Genomic DNA, 25,861 nt, shown 5'->3' with positions numbered 1-25,861 from the left:
CAGTGCCGTGGGAACTCAACCTGCTTTTTTTTTTTTTTTCAGATGTTTATAAGAGGTATGGTTGAAACCCAGTCTTGGGTTTGAACAGCCCCCTCCTGCATTAAAAGATTACAACACATCCATTACCTCATCAACAGCTCGAGTCAGTATCAAGCAGATACATGCACAGCTTGGAACTGCTATAAGAGGCTCTCGTATATTGTAAAAGCAACTTGATGACAGCAAGGAATACAACATTTCATCTTGTAATTAGCTAATTTACAGTGCAGAAGCAGTCCAGCATTTAATTTCAAATATGAAATTGTTTATTTTTAGTAAAATTGAACACCTGAATTTCTATTACATAGACATATTACTTTAAGCTCCATTTGTGTTTCACTGAAGTTTGTTTAGTACGGCTGAATGTGATCAGGAAGTGTTTTCTGTAAGCTGAAACAAAATAATTCCGAACATGGAAAACTGCCAATTTGGGAAAGTTTGTATACACATTAATGAAATAGGCATTAATCTAAAGGAACATGTTCGATTTACATAGGAAAGGTACTTAAATGTCAATATCTTTAATGTTTAGAAGAAGAGTTTCCTCTTCCAGTGATTAGGGATGAATTGAGAGTTACGTTTCTCAGTGAGACATAATTCCCATGGGGTCAGCATCAGATGTTACTGACCACAACAGAGGCATGTCTGAGCAATGTGAGAGTGGTAGCAAACCATTCCTGAAACAGGCACTGCAAATATAGAAAGACAAAATAGATAATATTGTTTGAGTATTGTAAAAAATGTTGACAACATTTTTTTAATGAGGATCAGAGCTGTATGGAATGACGGATATTACCCAGCTTGTCAGTTTGACATACACTATATGATGTTTTTACAGTTATTTTATATTAACACACAGCAAGTCATCTGTCAGCCCACTTCTAAGTAATTCCCACAAACATTTAATTTAATAGAGTACTGAAGTTAGGGTTTTTGCTTGAAAAACTAAGGCTGTGTTCACACTGAGCCCACAGTTGGCTTGAAAATTGTTTCTGGAGAAAACAGATGCTTGGCAAAATCTGAAGATTTCCTTTATGGTTAACATGATTGATTTTTAGTTATTCGTAGTATCCTTAGCTCAAAAGCAAGTTCTAAATACAATGCTGCAGCAAAAAGCATCAAATGATTAATTTATATGAAAATCTGATTTTCAGTTGTAAATTTAAATTTCTTTAATCAGGCACAGGTTGTAGCAAACAAAAACACATACAGCTACCCTAATTGCAGTGGAATTCAATTTACAATATAATTCTCAAATGTGCACTTTGGAAAGAAATACATTATAAACACATATTTTCATTTGAAAACATCTGCTACTACACTGGAAGAACGACTTTGTCAGTTCACTTAACTTGCCCTCCAGAAGATCTCTTACATTTGCTAGCTCAGTGTCTTCTAGGTCAGGCATCTTACTGGTTGCAGAGCATGTCGGTCATTAAGGGAACCATCTGGTTGGTGACTGACAGGAAAGAAGGCCCTGAAGCGGACAGTTTCACTCTAGGTACCAGACACCATGTTTTAAACTAAAAATACATGTTTGGTAAAACTACACATTAGAGACCTGATGTATCCAGTGAATGAAGGAACACGACAAAAAAAAAAAAAAAAAAAAAAAAAACTAAGTAAGGACTGATTTAAAAAAGGCTCTTCTGGTTAGGAGCCTTGCAAATTGTTTTCACACCTACTGTATATGTCACAAGATTTAATTGTGCAGAGTATTACGGTACCAGAACATTACCAGATCTTTCTCACCCAGATTTTATTGACATTTACAAATGTCTTGGCTTAAAATAGGACGTCCTGTATTACCAACTGTTCCACTACGTTCAGGTTCACTAGAAATTAATAAACAAATGTATATTTTAAACATACCATGCCTGCCTGCTCCAACTACACCCTGGAATAAGGGGGTGTCCTCCAAGACCTTTGCCATGTATATTAGAATGTAGCAGCATTAGGGTAGCGATTACATTGTTATTGACAGGACATGATCTGTAAGTCCCTCCAACTGCTTTTAAATTACAGATGGCTCATTTTGATATTTTGTTGCGAGACGCATAAAGGAACAACAAACCAGAAACAAATGAAGGCCTTCCTCCTGGGTAGAATTCTATACATTACTATGCCTCTTGTATTTGAATGTCAGCTGCATGGTTTTTTGAAACCTTTTTAGGAATCACCTATATTGATAGCTCTGTTCTGTGGAGTGTACTTTAAATTGTTCAGTATACCAAAGTGGTAAAAGACCATGGCTTTGTGTAAGTCTGGGTTAGCTTCTCAAGCAGTAATAGCCTGAAGATGTTATTTGCTGGCGGTCCCCAGAGTGGTAAGCAAGTTGGACAAATAACAATTTCAATACAGTTAAGTTCTTAGGAGGATTAGCAATGAAAGAATGTAGTAAAGAGACCAACATCAAGGAATTCATTTGTAAGATTATAGAGACCTGCTTAATGCTTACATAATAACAGGGGACCAGGATTGCATGAAAAAAAAAAAAACACTTGCATTTAGATATTATACCAATGGCCTACTGCTTCTCGTATCTTACTCTGTAGATAAGATATGAAATCTCTAGGTACTCTATATGTCCAGCAGGAGTTTGACTAAATTGAATACCTGGGGTTCATTATTTGCTAAATCATTTGTTATCAACAGTCCCTCAAATCTACAAATGAGACTACAGGTCCCTTAAAGTCATTGCAGCTACCAAAATAATGCCATAAACCTTATCTGTCATTAACTTCCATTCTCTACTTAGGTCTCATGTGTAATTTAAAAAAAAAAAAAAAAAAAAAAAAAACACACGAATACCATGTACAGCAAACATGTGTTTATATATAACAAGTGTGCCTCGTACTACACTAGGTAGAAAAAATTCTAATTGCTTACTTTCAGGTAGTCTGTTATTCTTCCTAGATAATTCCACATCAGCGGTGTCAAAACATTTAACTGGTTGTAAAAAAATGTCAGTCAATAGGGGACGCAGTTGGTTGGTTAAAGTAGATGTTGAAGGGGTGGGGAAAGTCTCAGTCTCCAGGTGAAACGACCAAGTGAATAAACAACCTCAATGTACGGCTTGCTCAGTATATCGAAACTGCACATTTGAGAGCTACATAGCAAAAGGAAATGCACGACTGGTAAGATCTATAGAACTATTCTGTCATCTACAACTACTTTAAATTAATATGCATGTTAAAAGAAAATGTGCTTAGCATTATACAGAATATACTGTGATAGCAAGTTAAGTGTGTAATACACACAATATGAAAAGGGCAATCGGAACAAAAATTATCGGCAAACACACAAAAAAAAAGCATGTTGCTTAAAACCAATTAGAAATATTAGTAGTACTACTCTACAACTCATATTACTTGAATAAACAATAGAATAATCTAATTACATATTGCCACAAGCAATCATAACTTACCGTACAGTACTTGCATGTGAAAGATTATCAATCATTCAGTAACTTTAAAAAATGAGACTGCACTTTTACAGGAGTCAATGTTGTTAGTTTCTGTGGTTTAGAGATCCTTTTAAGTGCAAAAACAATATGGTCGGTAACATTCAAACTGTGGAGACAGGCAACAGGAGCTAAAGAAATTAAAACGCACACATGTAAAACCCTTATAAAATCATTTTTTGTTTAGAGACAAGAATGAACGTAAGAATTATCATAATAAGAAATGCAACAAACTAATCGTCTATTGTTCATCAGTTGGACATTGGTCAACATATAGCGTGTTCTTTTCCAGTCATGGAAAAGATATCATTCCGAGTATTGTAAAACAATGTTGCTAGCACTTTTATAATGAGGATCAGAGCTGTAAGGAATAAATGACACTATCCAGCTTGTTTGTTTGGTATACACTATGACCTTTACATTCTTGATTTCTTTTTTTTATTTTATTTTACACAATGAGTCAACTGAGCCTATGTCTAAGTGGCCACTCCAGAGAAATAAAAAATTCCCAGAAACACAAAATTCAGTAGAGGCATCATACAAAAGGTCCCTAATAGTTTTTTTTCTCTGGAAAAAGTAGAGAAAAACTTTCAATGGCCGAGAGGGGGCAATAGAAGCTGAAATAAAAAAAACAGGCAGATCTGAGCAATACGCATAGTCCCTTCACCACAGATATAACACGGACATAAACAAACAAGATAGCTGCTTCCATATCCAGTGCCCAAGCTTTTGACATGTTATAGTAATAAAATAATGACTTGGGATTATATTGAGGAGTTTGGTGCTAAATCGAGTGATCAGGAGATGATTTAACAGTATGCACTACTATTAAAAGAGATGTGATAAATAGAGCGAACAAGGAGTGAGCCAGGGCTGGAGATGCAGTACTGTGTGTCCTTTTGATATGGAGTGCCTTTTAAACCTGTTTTACTGTGAATAAAATTACTTTTAAAACAGCGTGTATAAAACAAACAGCTTGTGTGAAAATAAATTAGACCCGACGCGCCTGACAGGTGTACCGCAAAAGGTTAAATGTGAACAACTGGGGCAGTTAGTTTACGTGTAGCTTGTTTGGTAGTCTGCAAAAACATAAAGTACAGTATTAAGTTTGAGCGAATATTCAGCTGAACAATATGGACATTCAATATCTTTGATAGGAGAATTGCAGGATTGTGTAAACACTGTGTCCACCAAATCATAAAACTGCAGTGTGAACACAAATGAACTGTCCTGAAAAAAAAAAAAAAAATGACATTTCACATCCAAACAAACTCAGTACATTTGCTTCCAGGTAAATGTCAACAGCAAGCAAATAGATTCAATACTTTAAACCAAGGATCTGAACTGAGACTGTTTGGAACAAAGCAATATGAACACACCCTAAAATACTGTCACAAGAGACATAAAACCAGAAAAATGGCCCTGCTCTTGCAACGGTCTTTGCAAATCTATATATAGCAAAGAATAAAGGAGCTGATGCTTTGCAAATATTAAAAACAGACACCTGCAACTTAGTAGCTGCAACTTAATAGCTTTCATGCCGATGACAGCAGACACCTGCAGAACACATCAAAAATGCGTTTTCCGCAGTTTGTTCCAAGAAGCTGGTACTTATCTTTTGAATATTGTATATAGGTTCAACTCCATCTAGTCATTTATAAAGGCAATCTTAACAATGAGAAAGAGAAAGGAGTAAACTGCAGCAAGGCGGCTGAATATCTACTGTGTAAGTAGAGTTAGAGCCTGCAAACCAGGTGGTTTAAATGTTTATTTTATTAGTTTACATATTAAATATTATATACAGAAGAGTGTTACAGAAGACAGGGACTAACACAAATGGAACTAAAACTGGTACTTTTGTTTTAAAACTACATAAAAAACCCCTAAAACTAATGGTCTAAACACTGCTCTACTTTAAGATTTCAGATGCCATTTTACTACCTTCCTATCCACTCTTTTCCACCTTACTGTAAGTTACTTGATATAGTGAGTGTTTCCAATCAAGGTCTATTGAGTGAAGCAGGTTATAAAGCCATCCTTGGGTTAGTCATGTTGCCCTCACCCGTCATACATACACAGTGTTGACTATTGTGGAATCTCCTCTCAAGGACTGTCCCATGGCTACACGTTGCCTCCCTTTCCTTCAATGCATTGCAAAACCAAAAACAGCCACGGCTTGCTTGTTGCAAAAATACAAAACTGCTTTTTTTATTTTTTCAATCTTTTAAAATCACCATTTGGCTTATTAGGCTTATTTCCTAATAAAGCCACCTTATATAAAACAAAGCCATTTAACTAAAAGATAATTAGGCTGGTTATGCACCATCCAACAGTGCAAAGTGGCCATTATCTCTAGTGTATTTACACTGACACACAAATGAAAGTAGTTTTTTTTTTTTATTGAAGTTTAGATTTTACTTGTTGCTCTAGGGTCTCCATCTTCACATGCAACAGGCTTCAGCAGCATGAAGCTCAATCTTTCGCATCACCAACACCGTCCGGATTAATTGCAAACACTGCCTCTGCCTCCGGAAGGCAAGGGGAGTCGTAAATCTTACAGATCCTGGTTTCTCCTCGACCTTTTCTCAAGTACAGCCTGTTTAAAAAGAAAAAGATAGTGGCAAGTTACAAAAATGTATTGTAAAAGTCAAAGCACAATGCACTTTAAAACCTAAAAGAAAATTCAATAACAAATGTTTGCTAATTAAGTTTTTTTTTTTTTTTTTTTCAGTCTTTAATTTCATTTGAGGTCTGCGATTTCCAAATTCAGCACTGTTGAGTCATGGATAGCATTTTTAAATCTAACAGGTTAAGCAGCCTAAACCCACATACACTGCACCAGGAATCTGAACACTGGTTGCTTTGAAACCAATAAAGATTAGCAAAATTATTACTGTATATATTTAAGTAACTAACACATCTTAACTGGCAAATAAACATGTGCAGCTCCAAATTTGTTCTGAACAAGAACGCGATTGTAATGCATCAGCTGAAAATGTGCAATTAGGTTGTTCAACTACTGTGTCAAATTCAGCTGAATTCTATAATTAACTGATTAAATTAAACATAAGGAAGTAAGCATAGAAATTGCCCAAGGATTTATAGTATAGTAAAATCAGTTTCCCTCTCATTTCAACTCTGTGGGTTTTATAAAATGTAATGGCTAACAAAGAAATTGTACTCTCACCTAGTAGTTGAAGCATGTGCAATAATATTCCCTCCAATCGGCTTCTTCGGATCCGCAGCAAACATGGCGGCACCGTCCACTTGTGCCACCACCTGGTTAGTAATCACCACAGCAACACCAAACTAGAGGGGAGCGAGAACCATTTTACCAACACAGCTCTACCAGCAATTATGGCATTTTACTGCAAATCTACTTTCAAATGCAGTATTAAAACTTTAGCACAATTTATTTAATACAATGTCAAAAGCAGTTACATTTATACACATAAAAAGTAGATACTGATACCATTGGATGTACACTCCTAACACCTTTTGACCTTTGCCTTGCTGAAACCTGGAGATTCTCCAATAACTGACTTTAGTAATTCAGAAATTCATGGAACTAACTTTCCCTGCTGAAATGACACATTTTGGGAAAACTGGCTTCTGAAATTACAATGAAGGGGAAAGAAAAAAAAAAACTTTTCAAAACCACAAAACGTCACATACAAAAATAAACTTTTTTGGTTGCAGATTTATTTCAAATGCAAATGAGACTTGTGAACACTTTGATTGGGATTGGCAGAGTTTCTTTACTGGAGGAAAACCAAAAAAGTAGTTTTGCTTACTTGGAGAGAAATAACACTAAATAAATAAATAAATCAATCAATCAATCAATCAATCACAGAAGAACCTCACTTCGGACAAGCTGTGTTAGTGTACCCTCTGGCATAGCAATGAGACATGTAGAACTTTTGTTGTTTATACAAGGAACTTTTGTATTTAAAAAAAAAAAACATGCCACACTTATGCAATAGTTAATCCAAAATAAAAACAGACTTTGGTAAATGTTCATCTGCTTTCACCACATCAAATACATGAAGCAACTTGCTGCCTGCCTTCAGTAATATGAACTTCAAAATGAGCCATTCTAGGTTAACATCAAGCCTGGTTTGTAATTGTTATGAGCTCTGCATCATAATTTCATTTCTCTGTGCTTCAGAGGTACAAACAGATTGATACACGACGGTGAGATTGACAGAGCATCGTGTTTTGTCATAAAGAACTGTCAGCACGTACCACTGGTCTAGCCGGTCAGTCGAGTGGCTCCACTACAACAGGTCGCGTGGAAAGCAGACGTTTGATTTTAGCAAAAAGGAATTCGAAGAGGAATTGAATCCTGAAAATGGATTCATGTAATATCGAAAACAGAGTATATAAAATTCTTCTTGGAATCAGATTGTATGTTGTGTGATATAACTTCAGCAACCACAGAACAGTACCTCATCTGCGAGTCGAAGCAGCATTCGTAGAAACCTGGCCAAGTGCATCTGTCTGGCAGCCAGCTCTCCCCTGCCTGAGTAATCTGTCCTGTACAGGGCTGTGGCACTGTCTACAATTAGCAATGCATATCTGGGGACCATGAAAGAGTAAAATACTTCAATCCCTTGTACTGTTCGTGTATACAGCTCTCCAGAAATCTATTTTGAATGTATTCTTTGAACATGTATTTTGCAGCACAAACAGTTCTGACAGTAAAGAGTTTTTTTTTTTCCTACTAAATCAAGAGTTCACAGTAAAAGACAATGTATAAATGCAGCAATATTACTTCTGTTCTAGGTGTTTCACCATTTGGTGTATATAAACATCTTACCATAAACTTCTTTCTAACAGTGGGAAGAAAAAAAAAAAAAAAAAAAAACAGGTTTGTGATTTGCAAACTTACTAGATAAATATATACAAAAACATTAATTTTAAAGCCTACCAAGCAAACTATAATGATTTTCATAGACATATGATATACTATTAACCAAAAGATAACTTGTATATTAGGAAGAAATTTGGAATCTGTTGCAACTTCTAAAAGACATCAAGACTGACCAAGCCAACCTTTAGTTGATGCATCACAGTATGCATTCTATGAGGGTTTACATGTGTTTAAATGTGTTTTACATGTGTTGGTGCATCCCACCTCAGCATAAAAAAAGTAAAAAAAAAAAAAATTGTCGCAATTAACGCATTTTCTTTTTTGATCCTTAGAACCACCCATAGTTCAAATACAACTGCATGCTCTTGCGCTTGTTTGTCAGCAGAATGCTTAAATGTAGATATAGCTTTGCTGACGAAGCAAGCTTGAATGATGGGGAAAGCTGCTAAAGGGCTTTTAAAATGGCCAGTTTTATTACAAAACCCTTATAGATGGGTCTTTGGATAAAAGCAAAGTTATTTGCAGCTACTGTATGGGTGAATTTGTATATCACCGAAGTACATCAAATCTGAAGTATCATTTACAAGTAAAACACAGAGTTGACGCCGGCAGCAGTAGTGAGAGGGCTACCAATGCAGGACAGCAGCAGCCTACTCTTTTAGAGTTCGTGTGCAGGAGGCAAATGGACAAGTCAACGAGCAGCAAGCTAACAAACGCAACAGCGAAGTGGATAGCTGCAGCTTGCAGGCCAATTAACGTTGTGGAAGATGACTGCCCGAGGGACATCATTCAGATTGCATCGAATGACAACATATGAATTACAATTGAGAGCCACCATCGTTACAAGGTACGAAAACGAGAGGGCTAAGAAATACACAGGCTGTTGCCCTCACTGGAGACCACTGGACATTGATGAGTAACCACAGCTTCCTCAGGGTTACAGCACACACATCGATGACAACTGGAAAAACTGCATTCACACGCTTTGACTGTCATGAAAACAGAAGAGAGACACTGTGCTGAAACATGCGCTGAGCATTTCATGGATGTAGCAAAACAGTGAAAAATTGAACAGAAGGTTACCATACTTGGAACAGACAGTGCACGGAACATGATTGCAGCTGCGAGAAACCTACCTTGCACCGCGAACAGTCTGCAAAGGTCAGTCACAGTGTCTCTACAGAACAGCGGGTTTGACAATGCCCTAGCCAAATGCCGAAAAGTAGTTGGGCATTTCAAACACAGTCCACCAAACGCTGCAGAGCTAGAACAACAGCAATTTGCAAATGGGTAAAAGGAGTCACTTGCACAAGATGTCACAACAAGATGAAATTCCGCTCTGGAAATGATCAAGCTTGTGCAAAGAAACCAACAACCACTGAGGGATGCTCTGGCAAAACAAAAAACCAACACTGCCATGCCAACCACAGCTGAACTGGAGAAATTGCTGAAGCTGGAAGCACCAGTGGAGCCCTGCAGGTAATAGCTTTTATCATACAGGTATACTAAGTGTGTGTGTGTTTGACAGAGAGAGAGAGAGATCTGTGTGTGTGAGAGAGGTGTGGATGGGTGGGTGTTTGGGTGTGAGAGAGAGGTGTGTGTGTGAGACAGTGAGAGAGATGTGTGTGTGTGTGTGTGTGTGTGTGTGAGAGAGAGAGCAATAGTATTTGTATGTGTCCTTGTGCAACAAGCCTCTCACAATTGACAGAAGTGATTTAATTATCTTCCACTGCAGGTACTTGACTGAACTCCTGGGAGGAGAGAAGTACATTTCCTGCTCAGTGGTGTTGTCTGCTTTGTGCCACCTCTCTCGGGTGATGGAGAGCTCAGATGATGACACTGCCTACGTGGTAACATTCAAGACAACATTCACAAAAGACCTGGAGAAACGCAAGGAAAAGACCAACATCACTGGCTGAAGATCGCCACAGCACTCGATCCAAGGTTCAAGGACCTGAAGTGCCTTCCCAGAACTGAGAGGGGTGAGGTGTGGGCTATGGTCAACAACTTGCTGAAAGAAGAGAAGCCTGCACAGCAACCAGTTGAAGCAACAAAGTCACAGCCACCAAAGGAAAAAGCGGCCCTCTTCTTGTGTTCAGAGTCTGAGTCCGATGATGATGAGCAGTCCATTGAGAGATGTGTGGAGCGTTACAAAGCAGAGCCCTGCATCAACTTGGAGGACTGCGCACTGCAGTGGTGGTCACAGCATACAGGGGCACACAACAGGCTGGCCCCCATTGCACGCAGGTACCTGGCAACACCTGCCACATCAGTACCTTGTGAGAGGTTGTTTTCTCTCATAGCATATTGACCAGAAGAAGAGAGCAGCTTTATCAGGTGAAAATGTCAACAGGCTTGTTTGTCTTAGTAACTGGCTCAGTGGAAAGGAATAGGAGGATACAAGTGAATGGTGGCTGGCAGGTTTATGTTTTTTGGAAGGTTTAAAAGCTCTTTGTTCTTGGTATTCATAGAGCCATTTTTCCTATACCTCATTTGGAATTGCTTCAACAATGTGTGTGTGTGAGCGCGAGTGCGAGAGAGTGTGCAAGCACATGTGTGTTCTAACTTCGAAAACATTGCTCAGCGGAAGTAGACCTACTTTAACATTGGGGGCATAAAATAAATGCTTTAAAAATCTGATACAGATTATTTTGTGTTTCTTTCCCTTACAATAAAACACAGTATGCCTTTAACATAATACACAGCTTTTTAAATGTAAAAATTGTTTATTTAGGACCAAATTTGAGCACATTCACAAACTGCAATTAACTACAGAAAATCATGTGACACATAATATTTCAAATAACTGCTTTTAACATAAGATTATTTTGGTTTTTATACATATTAAGCATTGTACATCAATTAGTTCTCTATATTATGCATTTTCAAGCCTAGGTTTATTCAATAAAGTGTTCCAAAAATGGCACTGCTAAGATTAAATATTACCTGGACTCTGCCATCATAGCAGCTGCTTGATACAATAGTTGAGTTTGGTGGTCTGTGTTGAATGCCCGGGCATATGCTACATTATCCAGAACATCACTTCCGGATAGCCCGTACCTTTAAATGAAAAAAATAGTAAAGTAAATAACAATCCTGAACTGTTCCAATTTTTACAACAAATGTGGTACACAATATTAAATTAAAAAACACTAACAGCTATAAATGATCTCACAAAATCCAACAGATTCCGAAAGTATCTGTTTAAAAAAAAGAAAAAAAAACACAAAAAAAAAACAGGTCAATGCATTTAATTTGGCAATAGTAAATCTCAAGCAATAACATGCAGACTTAATTTTAAACTTAAAATGTATGTGTGTGTAAATATATATATATATATATATATATATATATATATATATATATATATATATATATATATATATATATATATATATATAAAAAGAGTTACTCATTTAAAAAAAAAAAAAAAAACATTTTTTTATACAGGACATACAAAATGAAACAGTATACTGGCAGTCAACCTATATGCAATTGTGGCCACTTAGACAGTGTTTAAGCAGAAGTCTAGAGTTGTTTTTCACTCAATACTATTTAAAACATCAGGAAGGAGGTGGGATAGCCATACCATGCAAGACGGGAGAAGCTGATATACATATATAAAATGACAGGGTAGCAGGTATGTTTTCAACCATGTGGTTAGCACCACTAGATAATTAATGATCGGTTCACAGGTCATTGTGAGAACTGCTGTAGGCCTAAATCTCAGGGGAAAAAAAAAAAAAAAAAGGAAAAAGGGAGGCCAGCGGTACACACGAACACAGCATGGGAGCGATACCTCATTATGTAGCACAGGGGAGCTTTTAAACACTTCATAGCAGCATGCCGTGAGAAGGGGAGAGCACGCTGCAGCAGAAAAGGAAGCGTGAAATCATAGTTCAAGTGTCCAAAATAATGGATTTTGCAGGTCTTTTAATGCTTTTACAGTGGTTGGGTAAATGGTTATACTCTAAGGAACAAATACCATGCACACAATCTTGACATATCCTGTCTGACTGACAACTGTTTAATACAATTATATTTAAGTGTGTCCAGTTACACATTACAGTGAAGCAGGTACTGCACTTATTACCAGTACATGAAATAGATCAGTGCTTAGGAAAGATTGTCAAGTACACATTGCAAATAACCAGTAGTCATTCACTTTGTCTTAAACCCAACTGTGTTTCTTTTACAACTGATAAACTGAATAACTTGGATGACATGCAAACAATTGACACTGTTTGCAGAATCAATCAGCTTTATACAGTACTAGATTGGACATTTTCGATACAGCTTGGGCCTCAATGTAATTTTAAATTAAGTAAGTTGATACCAATGCCAGAGTTTACTGTTCAGGTCTCTTCAGATCTTACTGAGTTTTGGCAGAATATACTTGGTGGATATAAAAGAACGCTACCCATTGCCAAGTTGCACTCTGGAGCCGTTAATATTATAAGCACCTCGTCCTAGGGGATGTTTAAGGATTACATACTGTACATCATCATGAACACAAGCAAATTCTAAAGAGTTAAAATAACATAAAAGGTTGCAGCAATGACCAGCAAAGCAATTCTCAGACTATGATACACAGTGAAGTTACATACTAAAGAATGCCATTATAGACCTGTGCAAAATAATTAATACCCCCCCCCCCCCCCCCCCCCCCTACCCCCCCCCCCCCCCCCCCCCCCCCCCCCCCCCCCCGAGACAGAAATAAATAAATTAATCTGATTAAATTGGAGACGAAGATAACATGTTAGTCACATATTTAAATGATTTAAGACAGATAAACAAATTAAAGTTTTCAAAACTACAAACTGCACAACATACAATACAAATGAGCTTAACTGAACATTGCAGTAAATACTATACCATTGTTAAACATTATACCACTATGTTGCTCTTGGATAGGTATTACTTATTCAGTTAATATTACACACATTTTAAAACAAACATTGTACTCAATTATTTACTACCTGGATAAATGATGTTCATGTCTGCACAATATTAATTCAAACATTCTCTCGAAACACACAGTTAGTTCTCTCCCTTGTAGAATGTGCTGACAAAAATGTAATGGTGCTAACTAGATTTTAGGTTTAGTCTAATTAAAGTAGAAGAGAAAATAATATTCAACATTTTAATGATCTGAAAGAAATAACAAAAAGAATGCCAACATTAAGGATTTTGGGTGCATTTCCAAACCACTACTGTTTGGTTTTAGTACCAATTTTTAAGGATTCTTTTGCTTTTCTTCATGCATCTAACACTTATTTAAAATTATACAAAAAACAAGACACTGCTCTGCCATTGTTTTCTATGGAGGTCATTAACTACACCTGTACTGAAAGCATTTACTGATGAAACACTTCATAAGAACACTCAATCCCAGTTATCAAAGTTACCGCAGTAGACTACAATTATTAATAATAAAAAAAAAATAACTCTGAAATTGATGTATTATTATTATATTATTATTATTATTATTATTATTATTATTAACAACAACCACCACCTGTGGTCTCTGCGTTGGGCTCAGGAGTTCCATTAACCTTGTACCATGTTACAGCAATGCCATTATCCCTTAACTAAAACACTACTGTAACACTACTACTGTAAGACAACCATAATTTCTCCACAAAAGCAACAATTTTAAACCAACAGGACAGCGTTAACTAAATGTTTCCAGTAAATCTTAGCTAGTATTTATTATTACCATCACTTTGTAGGTCTTAGTTAGACACAGACATTATGGTAAACTTGCATTTTTTTCATAGTAGTAAATAGTCTTTCATAGAAAGCCATGTAAGGGCTATGACGTTATGGTACGACAAATTAAAATGTACTGTGATTATATGGGGTGGACTTTTCTTAATGTTCCAGATTACACTGTTTGCAAGGCGATGGGGGCTTGAAATAAAATAATATTGACATTCTCTGTACACTAATGACATTTGTTTTGTTATTTACACGTGACTAGATAGAGAGAAACTAGACTGATTTCCCACTTCTGCAGACATCCTTCAGCATGATTCAGCCTGGTAGGTCATTACAAGAATAAGCACCAGCACAGTGTATGACTTTCATTATCTTGTTAGCATGGAGAGAAAGATAGGAGGTTATCCATGGTCTACTGCAACTCATTTCTGGTAAAAAGGAAATGTTCTCATGACAGACAGGCATAGCCAGAGGGGATTACCAGATTGAGTATCAGGGAAAGGCAGCTCAACAATCTAGAATCATTTCTTCAGCTTAGTCAAATCAGATGTGATATTATACAAGACTCGCCACAAGCATTTACCACAAACATTAGTTATTACCGTTTTTTTTTTTCTCCTTAATGCTCACACAAAAAGTTATATTTTTGCCTTGTTGACTAAATGAAGATACAAAATAATGTGTACCTAAAAGTAAACGTGTTAGTCTGTATTGCCTATTAATAATGAACATGTCAAATGATTATGCATCATATAATCAAGTTTTACCTGTAAATTTAAATAATTAACAAAAAAAGGAAGTGCTTGCCACCGCAGAGGGTTAAAGAACTGTAATATTTTTACTTCGCATTGGGAATTGGAATTTTCCACTCCTGAGTTTCAGGCATTAGGCAATGTAATATTGGCACAGGTAATCCCTGTACTACGACCTGGTTCCTGACAAAAATTACCTTTCAGCAACTGCAAGCAGTCGCTCAGGCCGGAAGGTCCCTTCTGTGTCAACATACATCGCTTTGCCCTCTCCGCCACCTTGGTCAATCGGAAGCTGGGAACAAACAAAAACACTAATCGTATACCTAAAAACATACGATACACAGGGGTTCAAATAAAAACAAGTTAGGCAGAAAAATATCTCAGGCTACAGGATGTTCTGCATGCTTGCTTTTGGGGCACTGCAACAACCACTTTTGGTAGAAAAGTCACTATTTAAATTACATCTCCATTGGAAGCACCCTTACCAAAAGTACTTAAAGTGGACCAAGGGGGTTACTCGACCTTTTAAATCAATACATCAAAAATGCTTGCAATGTTGTAAAGCTTCATGACCACGCTGTGTGGTCATGAAGCTTTACACAATTTCAAATTAACTGCAACAAATGCAGCTTTTTAACTGTTTTTTTTAGACCATTATGCCAAAGCAAATCCCCTGAGCTTATTGGGTGCCTGGTTTAATGGTCAATAACGTTTTTAAATACCTTCCCAAAACGATGATGTCAAACCGTCTCAACGCCTCAATGTGGGAAGGAGGAGGGTTACTGCGGGTTGTCTTGATATTTCAAAGAACCAGCAATACTTACTAAACAAAACTGCACAAGTCTAACAGACATGCATAGGTAGATCAACAAACTGTCTTAGGGAATAGCTATTGACAACCTTTATTGATAAGTGATTAGCATGGGTGGGAGATCTGGCAGGTTGTGGCATTTTACCGTGTCCTTGTTTAAAGTCATCAAGTAGTATGTGCTGTCAGCACCCATTTATCCACCTCTCCTTAAATCAGTCTGTCAGCGCTATAGCATACTGATTCAATTATAAAATACACAATCGTCACACACATTTTCTGACTATATGGCACATTATTAACTCTCATTAACTCCTTGGTTAAAAACAAATCAGGAATGCACACATCAGTAGCTACTGAACCATGTAAGTAGCCTAGTGATTTTTTAAATTTTATTTAACAACAAAGTTGTTACAGTAGTGTATCGTTGCCGGTATTGCATTTAATAAAGTAAATGTAAGTGTTAACCAACAATAAATACACTGGTGCTTTATATTGTAATACAACATTTCATTTTTTTCATTACTGTAGGTTTTAGTGTTGCTGTACGTGTAAGTTTATTTCAATGTGTTTTTCAGCACAGTACAGAACTGTACTGAAGATGTTGTTTTCCAGTACTGAAATTGTATGTGTTACTGTAAATTTAATGTTTGAAAAAAACATTTTTATTCAAAAACCTATGTGCTTTTAGTGATTATTTCTGGTATAATGATGTTAGATATATATATTTTTTCTGGTTCAGCATGGTAATCTAGTGGAGTCATAAACAGTCACACTCATTTATCTGTCAGGGGAACCTGTGATGGCTCCATTCTTACTATAAAAATGATTGCCAGGCACGTACGTTTATTTTTTATTCCTTTGTACTTTATCAGGAGGCTACTGCACACATAGGACATCAGGTACAGTAACAACAATTTCAAACAACCATGTCGTCATGCACCAGGTTCAAGTGAATATTCAGAAAGACCTGGCGATATTTACATAAATATATTGATTACCTGACAGGTAACAGCCAGAGTATGGCACAGCTGTGTTTTACCAGTGCGAAACTCTCCAAACATTTCTGTAATTGAGCCTGTTTCAATTCCACCTTTAAATAAAATAAAAATTAACATCATTAACTTTTATACCTGCTACAGTGACAGTTTACTACAATTACCATATGGATTAGTAATTCAATAAAAACCTGTTTAGCATCTCCTGCCCAGCAGGACAAATCTGAAACCATTTGAAGTAATAGATTACCCGTTTCATTGAAGTGGAATGTCAAATTCAATTTGGGCTTCAGCGTGAATTGCACAATGCGTCTGAAGAATGGCAATGATCTTTTCCTTCCAAAAATTAAACTGCTTATGACCATTTTATTCCCTCAATTCTGAGAATGTATTGTTTTACAGGAAACCTAGAGATATTTAGGAGTCTATTAACCAAGGAAGTCAAAGGTTATACAAAAGCTTTTTCCCAATAAATTTATCAACGTCCATGTCTGACACAAACAAGAAAAAAGAAAGCTGAAACAAAACTAAAGCCAGCCTTGCTGTCTAAGTTTCCAGAGAGAGAAGGCGACCAATTCACCAACATGAACAGTCCCTCTAATTCACACCCACACTGTCTGACTGTGACCCTCAATGCTGTGTGCTTGAGCACACTTGTGCCTGCAACATAAACTGACATTGAGTAATATTTACACTGATGTAGTACAGGAACTAATTATTGGAATGTCCGTTTTATGCCATTTGATATGTCTGTATTTTAATGAAATGTCATGTACAAAAATATTATCAAGCCCCCAACTTACACATGTGGCTATTGCCAAAAAACTGAGGACCACAACTGTAGGGTTATGTAAAGCTCCTATAAAGTAGACAGAGAAAGGGCATAATTACAGCGTCTTTAATATTAAAGAGAACTTAGCCAACACGAACTATAATTTACTGCTTTCCAACATTCACATTTTTTTCTCTCTGTATCCTGATTCTAGAATCTGATTAGTTTCCATTTTGTTTTGATTCATAGTTTTAAAAGTCCAGTATTACTCAGTGATGGATCCTTCCATCACAGTCCAAGTATTTTATTGTAAAAATATGTCAGAAGTGTACATACTAGGTAGCTTTGAATGCACTGTGAAGATTAATCTTAAATTGATTACGAAGGACACCCTTCCCCTTAACCCAGCTCATTTGTATTTAAAACTAAACTCAATCTTGTACCCCACAAAAGTGGAGTTAAATTTAATTTGTATGTCAATCACTTGTCAAATCTGCTTTAAACCAGTAAGCACTAAAGGGATAGAAATCATGAATAGGCCCTATAGTATGAAACACAATGGAGACTGCTGTTCCATGAAGTTTACAGTAGATGGCAGAAGTGTTTTTGTGGGCATATTCCACATGTAGAGTGATACAGAGCTGTTGACGGAAGATGGCCACAGGCTGCAGGGAGCAAATGAACCAGAGCTTCAAAGACAGGGGGGACCACAGGGACAAACATGTTCCCCTGCCATGCACTGCCAAACTACCAAATTAATGTAACACAAGTAAATGGCTTGAGACAAAATGTGCTGCCGCATTTTTAGCACTGCCCTCAAATCCCAAACTGAAACCGAGAACTATCAACTGGCTGCCGCAATGGTCACAGCTGCTGTCGAGAAAGCAATCCCACACAAAAACATTGATCTACACTGCCCCCAGTTTGTATATCCTTCTGTGCATTGTTGAAACTTCATTGAATCCTACAAACGACTACCCCCGGCACATCAAAAGGAGTAGATGCTATGGTTTAAAGAAAACCAAGATACAACACATGCGCTGGAAATGCAACAAAAGGAAAAACATTGCGGACAAGAAAGATTAAAAGGACAGATTAAGGCCCTCTAAGAAATCGGTCTATAGAAAAGTACCCACAAAGTGGGAAAAAGCCAAACCATGCCCTTTACTGTATTATTGGGAAAGAATGAACATACAACACAAAGGAAAAACTAGATTAAGTGAGCATCTGGTACAATCAACAGGGTTTTAAATCTCAAAATTCAGAAGGACCCATCTTTCCCAGATCCTACATCAGGTTGAATGACAGCTGGTAACTAGGGATGCATCATAGGGACGCTTCTTATGAGTTTGAGTCCAAGATTTGATAGCGGGCACCTAAATTTATACATTTAAGTGCCAATCTGAAAACACAAAATGTGAAGCAATTCAATCCCTGGTTTTCGCTGTAAAACTATTAACACAGGAGTCAAGCCTATGCCTTGACAAGTCAGCAACCTGAACACAGCATTTTAGACCACTAAACCATTTTGAATTAGGCACTTACAAATTCCTGTTTGACTTGTGAATACTGTACTAGATAATCATACTAATTAAACCATACAGACACACAGATGCTTAGGTGCAAGGTGTATTCCCTATTTAATTTCAATCAGTTTTATTTGCTATATGCTTTATTTAGGGAAAGAAAAGCCGTTTGATCAAGCATTTCTCATGATCTATTAAATGTTTTTAAATGCTTTTTAATTCACATGCAATGTTCAAGTGTCTAGATCAGTGGTCCTCAAAGCGGTGCCCATGACAGCTGTTCTTAAATTATGGGTCATGAACACATTTCCGCCAGGATGTAGCGTGAGAAAATTAATAAAGTTTTAAACACATTTTCCAACAAAAACATCACAGCAATCTGTTGACAGTGCTGCTTGCTTATGGTGTGCTTGTACATAGGACATTTTTTTTCCTAAACGGCCTCTGCGATACGATCAAAACTAAATATCTGCATTTTCTCTGCGGTAGCCTAATCATAAGTTAGCTGGGTGGGACACAAACTGTGTCTGTTTCAGTTACTGACAGTAAGTTTAACCAATAGGAGAGTCAAATATCTGCCAAGCCAAGGCCATTCACAGTATTCTGCATGAAAAGTGGAGGCGAATGAGTAGCCAATGGGGAAAGTGAAAGATCTGATAGCTGTCCAATCATCTGCGAGCTGAGGCGGGGTGTTAATATGCCTGGTAAGCACTGAATTTCACCGACTTATTGAGAAAAATAATACATTTCAGTGATTAGATTTAGTAGTAGATTTAGTTACGAATCCACTTTCTCTGAATAATTGTACTGGAGATAAGTGATCTTTAAAGCAGAGTAGTGTTGACAAATTTGCCAAATTAAAACAAAGTGAGATGCTATCTTTCCTCTTATTTTAGTTTATTCATGGTTATCTGTGTAAACATGCTATTTAAAAATATTTGCATTGCGTATTTTATATATATTTCAAGAATAAGCGCAGCATGCACAATTACTGCCTGAGACTTGGCCTTATCAGAGTGAGCCAAGAATAACTCCCACAAAAACTCTTTCTTGCTTTCATATATATTGTAAGATACAATAGTTTAGAGCTAGATTCCTCCCTGCCTAAAAACATGTGCAAATGCACATTTGTTTAATTTAATTAGATTTCTGTTAATTGTTTAATTAATTATTTCCTGCACCTGGTGATAACTGTAAATTAGAGACAGGTGCAGGGTATTTAAAGAAAGCAGCCAGTGTGCTCAGGGCTGCTGCTGTGTTGAGGGCCCGGTTGAAAGGTACTGTGTAAAAGCCTTTTTGTGTGTTCTGGTTTTGTGTATTCACAGGTAAACAGCGTATCTGTCCTGTTGTATAGTTTAGGTTCCAGTTGTGGTTAGTTAGTGCTCAAAACAGAGCTAGGTGTTTGTTTTGTTTTTATTTATTTTTGTAATTAAAAAGGTGCGCGTCAGCGCTTTTCTTTTGAATCCTGTGTGTGGAGCCATGTTTAAAGAAGGGAAAAGAACCTGAGCAAGCCTGTGTGGCGAGTCTCCAGTTTAATTATATATATTACACACACACACACACTGTATGTCGTGGGAAGGCAGTATTTAAGATAAAAACTATGCAATAGTTAGCCCGTGCCCAAATGACTTTGAGGACCACTGGTCTAGATGTACAGAACCTTAGTGATGATGAAACTCTAGTAATTGCAATAACTGTAGCAGAACCCTAGACTGCCTGTACACTTTTGTGCCTGTTGTCATTATCTAACTTGGCTGGAGTCACTATGTACAAAATCTATAACTTTTTGATTAAACTATTTACATTAAAAACAAGCAAAAGAATTGCGATTTTACAAGATCCCTGAACTAGGACATGTAAAAAGCACACAGAGGGGAAGCATAATTAAACTTAAAACTGTGACCACAAATGACACACAACCGCTCACCTTGAAGTAGCTTGTCCAGTTCTTTTGACCCTGTTGAGATCTGGATTATCTCAGATCTGCGCTGATGGAATTCTGTGGCAGTTGTGAACCCCATTGGCACCAATTTAGCCGCCTCTGCCTGTCAAATACAACAGCCTACCACGACTTAACATTTAAAAGGAATTCATTACAGGTCCTTTTCAAGCCAAGTAGAGTAAAGAGTATATTTCTGGTCTCAGATAAAACATTTTAGCTACATTTTGTTTCATCAATTTCAATCTAAATTTTCATCAAGCAGCCTTAAGACCCAGAATTTACAGCCATGTAAAGACACTTTAAATGCTTCAGAAGCTTGTTTGTAAAGACACTACTGCAGCAGAAAGAGACAGTTTGTAACTAAATTATTGTGTACATATTAACAAGCATGTTTTAGATGCAGTGGTTTTAAATGGGACCAGAGAACATAATGGAAAACAGACCTTTAGTTCCTAATGGGGACCAACTTCTGTAGTTAATATAAAACAGACTAACAATGATGAAGACAGAGGTGTTAAAATAGCATTTGATTAGAAGAAACTTTGTTTACAAACTCTCAGAAAGTGCACTGCAGAGAACACTGGAAACTATGCATTCATTTAAGTAGTATTCCTATTATAACAGCTTGTATGTTAAGCAGAATTACAAAAAAGAAATGGTCTGTAATGGAAAAACATGAGCAAAAAAAAGTATTTAATTGTTTATAGTTAAAAGTTATGAACATTATTCCCACCAACATTGATTATTACATTGTTAATTAATCTGGGCGGTAATGACCTTCAGTGGTAGTTGGACCATAATCAGTCCTATATTTTAGTAGTTTTTCATTAAGTTACAGGTTAAATACATTCTGTATTGCCCTTTATGCGAAAACAGGTCCCTTTAAGGAATAGCCGATACGATCTGAATCGGTAGAATTACACATGTAGCTTAATGTAGATATTTTGCACGATGAATAAAGTCATCAGAATACAAGCACTGTATTAGAATGAGATGCTTTAATTATGAAAAGGGCATGAAGTATCCCCTTACAAGCATGAATTTAAAAAGATTGTTACGTGCAAAAACAGAAGTCATAGTTTGTGGAATTTGCTTTTAATGTCATGACGTAAATTAGCCATCATGTTTCTAATTTTGTGGAACATATGTAGTGTTTACTTCAACCTATGTTCAATTTTACAACTGGATGGTAATCGATGTATAATTTATTAGTTTGTTGAACTACAAATTTCAGATCAGTACAAAACATCTTCAAACAATAAACCTTTTTGTTTCATTAGTGGTCTTCACCAGCGAGCTGAGTGTTAAAGCTGCAACGGGGCCCCAACAATGTTCCATTAAGTTTAACATTTTATTAGCCCTTGTAAAACATGATTTAAATATGCATACAGACATCTTCCAAGTGGAGAAAAAACTGAAACTCGCCAAGTTTCAGTGGTAGAAGCTAATGCGTTATTCAACTGGTGTCAACATATACCTTGTACAGCATTAGCTGTGACTCAGTATAAAAGACTGGGAGTCCATTTATAGGTCTCAGGATAAACACTGATGCTCAAAAGGTTTAGATTATTTAGTTTAGGAATATTTTTGTGACATTATTTGTTTATTTAGCAGATGCCTTTATCCAAGGTGACTTACAGAAACCAAGGTGTATGAACTATGCATCAGCAGCAGTCACTTACAGTAACGTTTCACCCTAAAGACAGAGAACAAGGAGGTTAAGCGACTTGCTCAGGGTCACACAATGAGTCAGTGAGTGAGCTGGGATTTGAACCGGGGACCTCCTGGTTACAAGCCCTTTTCTTTAACCACAAGACCACACTGCCTCCTATTAAAAGGCTGCCTTTTTTCTAGTAGCTATTCCAGGCCAGTATTTAAATACACTGCAAGAGCAAGAAAACCATTGCAAAATTACAATATAAGCAAATATAGCAATATTTTAGCTGAGATATATTCTCAGGATTGATAACTGGAAAGAATTAACATTAGTCACACCTAATTTTGCAAAAAAAAAAAAGGCTAATCAGAGACATATTTCTTACCAATATTTTCTCAGCTTTAGCTTCACTGATTCCTTTAATATTCAGCAACTCTTTCTTAGGTGCATAAGAAACTGCCTCCACTGTATGGAACCCAGCTTCCTCCAACTTCTTTACGTCGTTCGCACTGATCCCACATTGCTGTGCCAGGGAAAATGAAGCATGTTACTAAACAGATGGTCACTGGGATCTGTCACACAACTTAATTTTGTACAAGAATAGTGCTCAGCAGAACATGTTTAAACATGTACCAGAGCACTGCAATGGACAATGGAAACAGCTGAAAAGACTCACTTCTAATTTACTTTCATCTTTAAACATCATCACAATACAATGCTTTGAAATGACTCAGTACCTTGTAAGCACAAATATTGGTTCTTAATAGGTTACAAGCGTTAACATGAGTTTTTTGGTTACAGATTTGTAAGTGAAAGAAACACATGTATGCTTAGCCTATATCCTTTATACCTCCAGCCTGCTTAAGGGTTGTGGTCCAAAATTCTCCTCGTCCACATTATCGTCAGCGGTTTTATTATCACTCAACATCTGCATGGCCATGCCGGAAAACTATCTGAAAACACAAAATAAACATTACAGAGGAAGCACATAAAAACAAATACAAATAATCATTATTGTGCTGCACTAAATCAATTCATATTAGACGACAACTTTGTGCTGACAGAATCCACACAATCTTGTTTAAATTAAGAATAAAAAGCTCACGAGAAATAACTTTAAGTGTTGTTTTTTTTTTTTTTTTAAACCACTGAAGCTGCATTTCTTCTCACTGCCAGGAAAGCAGTACTCGCCTTATAATACAATACTATAGAATAATGAACAGATTTCACGGAAATAAAATAAAAAAAACAATTCGTATTCTTACTAAATATTTAGACCTCGCTCTGAAAAGACAGAATGTTTACATGCGGAACTGGAAGTTAAGAAACATCAGGCTAGAGGCCGGTTCTACTACAGTCATTACGGTAGTTGTGCAACTAGTATATACAAAACTCACACAGGTCAGATATATATATATATATATATATATATATATATATATATATATATATATATATATATATATATATATATATATATATATTGCACACAAGACAACTTAGGGATTTGTGTTTACAGGACATTAATCCAATATACAGCGTGCAAATCAAAATACCACAACAAACATTTTAAAAGTTTGTCGTAACCAGTTACAAAAGGTACCTACCGTGTTGTGTGAAATGTTCAGTTGCGATTTTTCCACACACCGTTCTAATTAATTCCTTAAATAATGTTGTGTTTGGTGTTTTTTTTTTTTTTTTTTTTTTTTTTTTTTTTTTTTTTTACAGTATTGCAATTTGTATTAAGTTTTGCTTTCTGTTCTCTCCTCCTTCCCTGTTGTGTTGTTGTTCCTATGTAAAACATTAAATCTCCCGCTTGGCCAGGCAGGAAGTTCTAAAAATTTTTTGCAATGCGATTTATGTTTTGAGCTAATACCAACCATAATATATAGAGTATGTACTAATAGAGGGATAGAGAGACACATAAATTGACACCTCCATATTCCCCATATCCCCTAAAATAATTTTCAAGTTACCACAGTATACTGTGCATGTGTTTGAACCATGCTTTTCCAATGGCACTGCACCGTTCGTAATAGGTTATCCATTGTTTTACAATTAATATTATTTATCATACCATTGGTCTTGACTGTGCCGGACTTGGTTTTCACTAAGTGATACGTCCCTGCTTTGTCAGACTAAAAACGAAAATGATTTTGAAAATATACCATAACATACAATATGAGTTATTTGATATATAATATATATATATATAGATATTATATATATTATATATAAATATATATATATATATATATACGAATAGTGTGTGATTGTCTACGATTTCTTCTTCTGTAACTTTTTCATAAAAGGACCCCAGGTCTATACATCCTCAGCAAGGGATCATTATATTTTCAACAAGCGCTTATAATGTCATATAAGTTCCATTCAGTTCTACAGGGGTCACGCTGGATGTTGGGGAGAATAGTTGCCTAAATGATTTTTTTTTTTTTTTTTTTTTTTTTAAATTAAGGAATTATTAAAAATGTACTTTTAACAAATAAAATACTGAAATGGTTTAAACCGTAAAAGTTTGTATTTATTGTATCGTTATTGCGTTTGTTATTTTGTTTCTGACATATTGTAAATCAATATGAGTGAAAATGGAATTAAAGTAACTGGTTATTCAACATGCAGTGTCCTATTAATTGCATATACACAAGGATGTGAACAATATGAAATGACGATGAACCTTTAGGAGCTTTTGATATTTTTGGTAGTGTTAACAGCATAACAAAAACAAGTGTTAACTGTTCTAGTGTCTAGAATGACAATGTTTTATGTAAACAGACGCCAAGTAATCCTACTGTGGGATACTGCAGCTTTAATTGGCTGTTATAAATGTAGTCTTGGGGCCTGTTGCCTGTAATGTGTACTGCATGAGTGCTAGTGTCTCAGTGTCTCAGTCAGATATACTGTATTTACAGTATAATTGTAAATCTCGAAAAACTACTCACTTCTAAATCTTTTGTAGTCATCTTTGTATTACTTTAGTATAAATACATGTTAATTTGGATGTTGTTTTTTTCTGACTTTATGTGAACGAAAAGACACACATTTGCCCGTTTTCCCATTGGAAATAGTGATATTTTGAAATATCACTGTCGTGGTCACAAAAGCCAAGTTTGTGGGGAATAATAGTCATTTTCTATACTTTTGAGGCATAAGCAATTAGGAAATAACACTTACTACCCAGGAACAAAAATTGTGTTACATAGTGCATTACCAGGCACACATTGTTATTCCCCTGAAACTACTGCAGTGTGGTATGGAGTGCATGATCTTACTTGAATGTATGTTTAAAATGATT

At 36.3% G+C, this 25,861-nt stretch overlaps 1 protein-coding gene across 1 annotated transcript; it reads right to left on the bottom strand.

The window, feature by feature from the left end:
* Nucleotides 1-5,265: 5,265 nt before the first annotated feature.
* On the bottom strand, nt 5,266-23,875 carry LOC121329753 (DNA repair protein RAD51 homolog 1-like). Its single transcript, XM_041275503.1, has 10 exons — nt 23,817-23,875; nt 23,402-23,504; nt 22,937-23,074; nt 20,880-20,997; nt 16,658-16,749; nt 15,046-15,140; nt 11,322-11,435; nt 7,951-8,080; nt 6,690-6,811; nt 5,266-6,098 (listed from the first exon to the last, which is right to left on the bottom strand). The coding sequence occupies exons 2-10, from the start codon at nt 23,489-23,491 to the stop codon at nt 5,975-5,977; spliced, it is 1,023 nt and encodes a 340-aa protein (XP_041131437.1). The 5' UTR covers nt 23,492-23,504; nt 23,817-23,875; the 3' UTR covers nt 5,266-5,974.
* Nucleotides 23,876-25,861: the final 1,986 nt, after the last annotated feature.

Source organism: Polyodon spathula, chromosome 17, assembly GCF_017654505.1.
Source record: "Polyodon spathula isolate WHYD16114869_AA chromosome 17, ASM1765450v1, whole genome shotgun sequence".
Taxonomy (NCBI): domain Eukaryota; kingdom Metazoa; phylum Chordata; class Actinopteri; order Acipenseriformes; family Polyodontidae; genus Polyodon; species Polyodon spathula.
This window is presented reverse-complemented; position numbering and strand designations above follow the sequence as displayed.